At 34.4% G+C, this 10000-nt stretch overlaps 1 protein-coding gene across 1 annotated transcript in view; it reads left to right on the top strand.

Annotated features, from left to right (window-relative positions):
• Nucleotides 1-2285: 2285 nt before the first annotated feature.
• The window catches only part of PDGFA (platelet derived growth factor subunit A), a 61669-nt gene continuing 53954 nt past the window's right edge, over nucleotides 2286-10000 (top strand). The window contains exons 1-2 of the mRNA XM_053694919.1: nucleotides 2286-2857; nucleotides 7564-7660. Of these exons, the coding sequence (XP_053550894.1) occupies nucleotides 2792-2857; nucleotides 7564-7660 (163 nt within the window). The 5' untranslated portion in view covers nucleotides 2286-2791. The remainder of the gene's footprint in view (nucleotides 2858-7563; nucleotides 7661-10000) is intronic.

Consider the following 10000-nt stretch of genomic DNA (forward strand, 5'->3'; position numbering starts at 1 on the left):
GTGATCCCATTTGAAAAAAACAAACAAAAAACTTGAACTATAATATCATTTGGACCAAAGCCCATACAGATAAGAACTGTCTCCCTTTAACTTCACTAAGTATGTCTTTCATGGGAGGATAAGATCCATTTTCCAAGCATATTGTAGAAAAGTAAAATATTGTTAAAAAAAAACATAAAAACTCTGGAGAATTTAACAGGTGATATTGCTGTCATACAACACTTGTCTGCAAGAGATACTGCCTAGTCTAGTGTGTCTGCTTATTTATTCTTCTTTTGAGAAATATTGTTTTTTCCTTTATACAAATGTGGTATTTTCCACGTAAAGGAACAGTAAACAAAAAATATTATTGTTAAGGCTGTTTATTATTTTGGAGCAAGTGAAGTGCATGACAATTTAAAACTGGATTCTAGGGACTGAATGCCCACTGTCCACAACTCCAAATGATTTATTGGTGACCAGTGATGCACCTCACAAGTAGAAGATATGTGCTACATTGCCATATTTTAGATACAACACAGAAACAAATACTTGAATTGCCCTTTTATCCTTTAACCTCTTTAACCCATGTAATATTACAAGACACATTTTTGACATTATAGGCTCACCAAATATGCCAAGTTTTCATGATTTATCAGTAAATTAACATAAAACTATATAATGCCCTAATGAGTCTGTAGAAATAAACACAATCTACTGGTGTAATACCAAATGCGTGTGTATGTGGTGTGTGTGTATTATGTAGTATCTGTATATGTCTGAGAGGTTTAGAATATTAGCGAGAATGTTTGTGTGTAAGGAGTATGTGTGTATGTGGTGTGTGTGAGAGGGGCTGCATATTAAGGGGTATGTGTGTGTTTGGGATTGTGTGTGTGTTTGTTAGTTAGACAGTACCTATGTGTGTGTGTGTGTAAGAGAGAGAGGGACAGAATATTATGGAGTGTTTCTATTTTAGGGAGTATATATGCATGCAGTGTGTGTGTGAAAGTGACTGTATTAGGGAGTGTGTGAGTTAGTTTTGATTAGTAATGAGATATGTGTGAGTTGGGAACTATATTAGTATATGTGTTTGTATGTTAGGGGTATGTGTATATATATTATATATATATATATATATATATATATATATATATATATATGTGTGTGTGTGTGTGTGTGTGTATATTATATATATATATATATATATATATATATATATATATATATATATATATATATATATAGTGTGTAATAGAGACACTATATTAGTGTGTGTGTTTGTATGTTTGGGGTATGTGTGTGTATATATATATATATATATATATATATATATATATATATATATATATATATATATATATATATATATATATAATGTGTGTGTGTAAGAGAGACACTACTATATTAGGGGGGTGTTTGTATGTTGGGGGGTATGTAAGCATGTAGTGTGTATGCATTAGGGAGTAGTATATGTGTATGAGATATGTGTGAGAGTGACACTATATTAGGGTGTGTGTTTGTATGTTAGGGGGTATGTATGCATGTAGTGTGTATGTATTAAGGAGTACAAGTGTATGAGATATGTTTGAGAGGGACACTATATTAGGGTGTGTGTTTGTATGTTAGGGGTATGTAGTGTGTGTATAGGGGGTACATGTGTATGAGATATGTGTGACAGGGACACTATATTAGGGTGTGTGTTTGTATGTTAGGGGTATGTAGTGTGTGTGTATTAGGGAATAGTATATGTGTATGAGATATGTGTGAGAGAGACACTATATTAGGGTGTGTGTTTGTATGTTAGGGGTATGTAGTGTGTGTGTATTAGGGAGTAGTATATGTGGATGAGATATGTGTGAGAGGGACACTATATTAGGGTGTGTGTTTGTATGTTAGGGGTATGTAGTGTGTGTGTATAGAGAGTACATTTGTATGAGATATGTGTGAGAGGGACTCTATATTAGGGTGTGTATATTAGGGAACGTGTGCATGTGGTGTGTGAGAGAGGGACAGAATATTAGGGAGTGTGTGAAATGAATGAATGTACTTGCTATATCTATATTTAGCAGTGTGTAGCAGATACACAGACACACACTGCACACACAAATCCATGTGTGAGTGACACCTGATCCTCAGTCTCCCTCGCAGCAGACACTCACACCCTCTCCCTCTTAGCAGGCAGTGCTGGGCCACAGATCCTGCCCACTCCCTGGGCTTGCTGCTCACTCAGTACAAGGCAGAGAGGGGGCGGTGCATGGCTGGTTGGCAGTGCTATAATCTCTGCCTGGAGATCATTTCACTCTCCCTACACCAGGCCGTCTCTATCAGAGCTGGGAGCTGCTGCTGACATCCCTGGAGTTTGTCATCTTTAGCCCGGGGATTTAAACAACTAGAAGGAAACCTGTGCTCACATTCGTGGAAACCTCGTGTTGCACAGATCTCATCTTTGCATTTCTGTCTTAAAAGATATTTCTATAAATGTATTGAATGTTGCATAGGTGGGTGCTAATCTCTTGCAGACAGGTGATGGGCGTTTCATAGGATATCTGGAGCTGCTTTTTGGGTATATAATACTATATATTCTTTTTATTTATGCACAATCATGCACTGCTAGACACCCATCTGGCTGCAAAGCAAAGGAAAAACAGAGGTGCATCTTGGTGCAGGAGACCCCCCAAGGTGCACCACATTTTAAAGGGAGTTGTTTCCCCCACTGAGGGATGGTACTGACTCACTCAGATTCAGGAGCAGTTTTGCAGCTCCTACACCAAAAGGTTGCATTGTCATTGAGGATAAAGTACCCCAGGAAGATATGAGGAGCCTGGCTTGGATATTGCTGCTTGCAGTCTGCTGTTACCTGTCTCCTGCTTATTGTGAGGTAGGTGTGAGGTTTGTACTCGCTCCTGCACCACACACTACAGCTCCTACATTCCCTTCCAATCCTTGCCCAGACAAGGTTAGAACATGTTCCTGCAACCCTGCAAGTCTAAACGCTTTGGCTTCTATTTATCTTTTTTTTTTTTCTCCCTTCAATTTCACATCTGTCTTGTACATTATCCAGAAGTTACAAAATATAATTTTAATTTATATCTTTTTTTTTTTGTATTTATATTATTTATACTGTATACAATATTGCATGTATCTTAAACTGGGTGAGGCATAATGTGTCAATCAGGGTTCAAAATAGCTGATCACCCACTTTATAGTAATATATGATAACTGGCTGTTATATGTATTTATTTTGAACACTGCATCAGTGCAAGGAAATTAATTAAGGGTTTAGGAAATCAGTCTATTTCCCTAGAGATATGCTTTTAAGAGAGGGAGTTTTTTTTTATAAGCATAGTGTTAAGGTTTGGCAAGGAAATATATTGAATGCACAGTTCTGCAGGATTGCAGTAATATAAATGAAACACATTTGGCAAATGTTGAAGCTTCCAACTAGTTAACACCTTTTTCATCCTTTTTATTGGGGTTAGATATAGGTCAGAAAACACAATTTAATACATTATGGATACTAAACGAAAGCCCCAAATTATTTACAAAAAAAAGCAGCATGGATGATGTTGCAGAATGTGCATATAGTAAAAAATAAATCATGCACAAGTTTGTATTGTGTGTATAAAATATATATTTATTGTATGAATGGATATTCACATTAGACAACTGTATTTAAATTTATTTCCCCACGGCATGAACATAAAACAGGAATTATTTTTCATTTTAATGCATTTGGGGACTTAGACTACTTACAATCCATACATAATCACCTAAAAGCAGATTCCCATTTCCAAATGAGAAAAAAAACTGTATTTGATTTTTAATTTTCAATGCATCTGCAAGCTTCTAGATCCTGTTCAGTGTGTCCACAACTCTAGTTTTCAGTAATCACTGACTTTTCCTGCAGGATGCTGTAAATTGGACTAAATAAACCAGTTGGCTTATCTTGCTTACACTTCAGTATCCCCAATGGGACACAAATTATTCTGTCTGAATAGGACTTCCTTATGTATAAGTCTAGCTTCCTTATGTATGTGCTTATATATTTGCTTATACACACACATATACACACGTGCCTGTGCATAGTGACATGGATAAACCCTTATTTTAGCACTCTGCTTTGTCACTTGTGTAATATTATTTCCAGCCAGCCACAAGATTGAGGAGCCATTGTGTGCTTGTGATATATATATATATATATATATATATATATATATATATATATATATATATATATATATATATATATATATATATATATATATATATTATAAATACATTAGACTCTCTGGCTCTTGTAATTATGTATACAATTAGATGATAAGGTACAAGGCACCAAGATTTTTTTAATTTGTTATGCTATACAACTGGCTACAAAATAGTGCCTGTTAGTCTTCTTAAAGGGACATGAAACCCAACATTTTTCTTTCATGATTCAGATAGAGAATACAATTTTAATCAACTTTCCAGTTTATTTCTATTATCTAATTTACTTATTTCTCCTGGTATCTTATGTTAAAGAAGTAGCAATGCACTACTGGTAGCTAGTTAAACATTTTGGGGGAGCCAATAAAATGAAACATATATGTGTAGCCACCAATCAGCAGCTCCTGAGCCTACCTAGGTATCCTTTTCAACAAAGAATATCAAGAGAACAACACAATTTAGATAATAGAAGTAAATTGGAAAGATATTAAAAACCACATGATTTTCATCTGAATCATGAAAGAAAACATTTGAGTTGCATGTCCCTTTAAAGGGACAGTCTACTCCAGATGTTTTATTGTTTAAAAAGATAGGCAATCCTTTTATTACCCATTCCTCAGTTTTGCATAGCCAACACGGTTATATTATTATACTTTGTGTGATTACCTTATATCTAAGCCTCTGCAGACTGCCCCCTCCTTTCAGTTTTTTTGACAGACTTGTATTTTTACCAATCAGTGCTGACTCATAAGTAACTCAACAGGACTGAGCACAATGTTATCTGTATGACACACATGAACTAGCACGGTCTAGCTGTAAAACTGTCATAATGCACTGAGATAAGGTACATAGCACCAAGTTTTTCAAGAGCTTAGAAAATAGCATATGAGCCTAACTAGATTTAGCTTTCAACAAAGAATACCAAGAGAACAAAGCAAATTTGATGATAAAAGTAAATTTGAGAGTTGTTATAAAATTGCATGCCCTATCTGAATCATGAAAGTTAAATTTTGACTAGACTGTCCCATTAAGTAAAGCCACTCTAGTTGGCACAATTGGGTAGAAAATGATAGGGGACACCTGAATAACTTCTTGGCACCCAAAACTTAACTTCTTGCCAGTTTGTCTTTGTAAAGTCCATTCTTTTGTTGTGTTTATTATGAAGTCTGTATGCGTTTGGTAGAAACTAGGGGTGGAAATGACCAGTGAGCTCGATAATACAAGATACGCTACAAAAATTACAACCTTTTTCAGATGAGGGACAAACTTTTTTTATTTTTTTATTAATATGTTGTAGCAATTCTTATAATTAAATGAACGTATACTCTTATATCGATAATCTTCAAATGGGCCAAGCATTATAAACAGTTCATACACACAAAGAAGACAATATATGGCTAGTTGCAGAGCAGACGAGCACTGTGTGTTGCAGACAGTGAAGAGTAGATGAGCTATGCATGATAAGAATGTGGGCAGCCAGATAATGGACACATGAAAATTACATTGTGACTCTTTGGTCTTACTCAGGTTTAAAACACTGTTATTTCTGTGCATTGTTTTTAATTATGATGCTCTGAGAAATGGTAACGTTTGTCAAATGCATTTATAAGTCATATATCTATCCCAGGGGAGCTTATATTCTGTTACTTTCATAACAGGAAGTCTACTTTATTACCCTATAAGATTTTTATTTTCGTTTTGCTGAATTATTGAAGGGAAGTGAATGTTACAATCCTATGCACAGTGATCTAGGTTGGGATAACTCTTCTGGAAATTGTAGTGTTCAGGAGGACAAAACCTGCTTGATGCTTATTTCATGCCTAAATGGAAGTTACCTGTCTGAATTTTGTTTTTTCAAAGTATTTTGATTTTAACTACAGTAGCTGTGTCTGACTTCAAAGTGAGTAGTAATTACTTTTGTGTAATGGTAGTTGACTGCAGCAGGGTCAGTAAGGCTTAGCTTACATCCCAGACAGGTTGTAAAACAGGCTGCAATGTGGAATTTATCTGAAAAATGTTTATACTTTAAATGAGAGATAATAACCACAACACACAGACAAACACATAAACATATAGATGTATGTATGAATATATCTATCTATCTATCTATCTATCTATCTATCTATCTATCTATCTATCTATCTATCTACATATATACACATAAACACAAGCACACACATATCTATAAAACAGCACAGGCAATGCATAACAGAATTAAACTGTTACAAATTATTATTTTATCCAAAAGAGCTAGCAATCTAGGATACCTAGACCTTATAATGAAACTTTTTTGGTTGCTGTTTTAGTTTTTATAGCCCAACCTGACTTTTGTTTCTACGTAGATTGCATTTTTTTTTCTGCTTACGCATCTATCTCCTTGTTACAACCTCTCTCACACAGTGCTGACATTTTTGTACATTTTTATATGTGTGACAATTTTTACACTGTCAACCTCCTTTTCTCAGAGAAAAACAAATTTGAATGCAGCCTTTAAAAACATTTTCCAGGTCTAGGTAAATGGGCTTGTCTGCCTCTACTGTTCAAACTGGCTGATTACAGAGTCTAAATCTGCTACCAACTTGCTTTTGAACACACAGCGGTAAAATAATGCAATGTCAGGTTCATAAAAAAAAAAAACAACTAAAAGTGAATCTGGGGCCAAAGGTAAATTACAGAGAAATACTGAGATAAGAGATTGTAAATATGTGTAGACATAGTAACGTAATATTCTTATTTTAATGGGTTAATAAACATATTGGAAATTTAGGATCCAGCAAGGATATTTAGGAGTCAGCCCAAACTTTTAAAGAGACAAACAACGATATATGTATACACTGCACATACATACACACACACATATACAGTATGCATTTATTTCATTTTTTCATTATCAATATGTGTGTGTGTGTGTGTGTGTATATATATATATATATATATATATATATATATACAGTATATATATATATATATATATATATATATATATATGTGTGTGTGTGTTAAGAGTGCAGACCAATATATTAGTTTAGAAATATGTGCGTGCATAAAACAACAAAGAACTTTCTGGAATTTGTCGCACCCTACTACACTAAGGCTTCTGTTTATTCTGCATAGAAATGTGTTGCAGTTTTCCTTGGAACCCAGAGAGTTAATTAGCTCTCTGCCAGTAGCTGCATTTAATTTTTGTTGAGGGGGGATTCCCTTCCTTAATAATGAACCTTTTAGTATGCTGAGTCATAGACCTGTAATTTTATTGTGCACAATTTTCAGCAGCATGGGAGGAAAATCCCACACATGGAGCTGTAGTGTGAATGTATTGTGATAAGAAAGTGTCTATGAATTTGTGTATTAATATCTCTATTCCCTGATGGTGTAAAGGAAGCAGAGATCCCCCAGGAGGTGATCGAGAAGTTGGCTCACAGCGAAATCCGAAGCATCAGTGACTTGCAGCGCCTCCTGGAGATTGATTCCGTAGGTAAATTCCATTTCCTTTTTTCCTTCTATTTCTGTTCCCTTTTAAAAAAAGGGTGGTTCCCTTTCTTACAAGTGTGATAAGCTGCAGCCCTTTAATTGCTTTCGGGCCCTTCTCATGAATGGGTGTTGAATGATAAGAAAGGTCAGAATCCCAAGCGTTAAACAGCAGCTGATTTCAGTCAAGCTCTAGATAAACCTATACAGCCACTAATGAGAGGGTGTGGCTTTTAATCTCTTGGGAAGGTGACGCCAAAACATTCAGTGTGGCAAAATACAAGGTCACCTGTGTTCATATTGCCAGCTTTACTGAGACATTAACACCCTACAATATAAATATATATATATATATATATATATATATATATATATATATATATACATACACTCACTGGACTTTAAATCAAAAACAATCTTTATTTTTGTGACGTTTCAGAGCACTTATACCACTTCCTAAGGCATATGTGCTCCGAAATGTCACAAAAATAAAGTTTTGTTTTGATTTAAAGTCCAGTTATTGCGGAATTGCGGATCCTTCCAACCTGTGTTACAGCTGCTATAGAGAGGTGAGATATATAGGTGTATATATATATATATATATATATATATATATATATATATATATATATATATATATAAAATTTTAAATAATCCCTTAAAGGCTTTTCAATAATGTGGAATTAATTGTAATGGTAAATCCCTACGGTAGTTACAGGGCTACAGCATATTGCTTAACCATCTGTTTCATACAAGATCTGATTATTATAATGGAAGCAAAGATATACACTTAATTGGAAATGAGGAATGTTATAGACCAACCTATGTTGTGATAGCCATACATATTTTGGTAATGCTAGCAAAGGGTCATTAAATTCATATGCATAAAATAAATTAACAATCAATTACTGATTTGCTGAAGTGCGGCATAACAACACATTTTTAAAAAAAACTTATTTTATTTTGTGATTGAATGTGTCTCTTTTCTCTGGATCTCCTTAGATGAACTAGAGCTCTTAAGATTAGAGCATACTAAGGTAGGCTCAGGAGTGTTTGTGTCTTGAACACTAGGTGGCAGCAGTGTAGCTCTCTGTAGGACTCTAGGGTAAACTATATTGTAAAATGAGCTGTATAGCTAGAAGCACTGCTAAATAAAGAAGATTGATCACAAAGAGATAACACATCCAAACAGTAGGGAAAACAGCTGTGGGTGTTCCCTGCTGTCACACTTTGGTGCCTGCAGTTGCTAAAGCTTCCTCTAAATGTTGCTTGTATAACATTTCTTCATACACTGCTTTAGATACATAATACTCAAGACATGCACACTTCTGAGCCTACTTCAGTATGTCTTCATGGAGAAGGGGCCAAGTTGTGCCAAGGATATCAAGATAAAGAGGTATATTTGATAATAAACTAAAATGGAAAGTTTTTATTAAAAAAAATGTACATTGTATCTATATCGTGTAATTTTGAGTTTCTATTCTATTTATTCTATTCTATTTATTTTGTAGTCTGGGAAGCTCTGGAAAAGGTTCTTGAGTATGGTTGAGCTATGTATAAAACTATGTATACTCTTGCAGGGTTTCAGAAGGATTACACTCCTGTCTGGGGGCAGTGGAAATAAACCACAATTTGCAGAATTAACTGAAGTGAACAAATATATACTTTCAATTTGAAATGAGCTGTAGATATGTTTTTTGACAAATGTGAAAGATTCTTTTAATTTCCATGTCCCCTGTATCATGTGATAGCAATCAGTCAATCATAAACTCATATATATATATATACTCTTGCACATTTTGAATAGTAGCTGGGGCCTCAGAAAGAATACAAATACTGTGCATAATTTGATAGGTGGAAATAAACTGGAACGTTGTTTCAAATTACATGTGTTATCTGAATTGCAAAAGTTAATTCATTTTGACTTTCATGTCACATTAAACATTTTATTGAGTTTACTGTATCGTTAAGATTAGTTACAGTAGACATGGATTGATCCACAGCCCAGTGTTTGCAAAATTTGAAGGTAATATACAAAAATAAATTGGCAAACCTAATATTCAGCCGTACTTTTCAAAAGCATTTGGTGAATTGGCAATGGTCAGTATTTGAAATACAAATGTGTGGTATTTGGTCCATGTCTTTCAATAGTAAATACTAATAATTTTTCACATTACCAATGAGATTTGCTTTTTATATAAGTTTCTTCATTAAAGGGACACTAAACACTTTGAGATGGTAATAAAAAATGAGTAATCGTATATATAAAAAAATACTCTGCAATATACTTTCAGTATTTATTTTTTCCCCTTTTCCTGTAATTCCATTCTGAAATTGTGAGCTTTTC

Source organism: Bombina bombina, chromosome 11 (genome assembly GCF_027579735.1).
Source record: "Bombina bombina isolate aBomBom1 chromosome 11, aBomBom1.pri, whole genome shotgun sequence".
NCBI classification, from domain to species: Eukaryota; Metazoa; Chordata; class Amphibia; order Anura; family Bombinatoridae; genus Bombina; species Bombina bombina.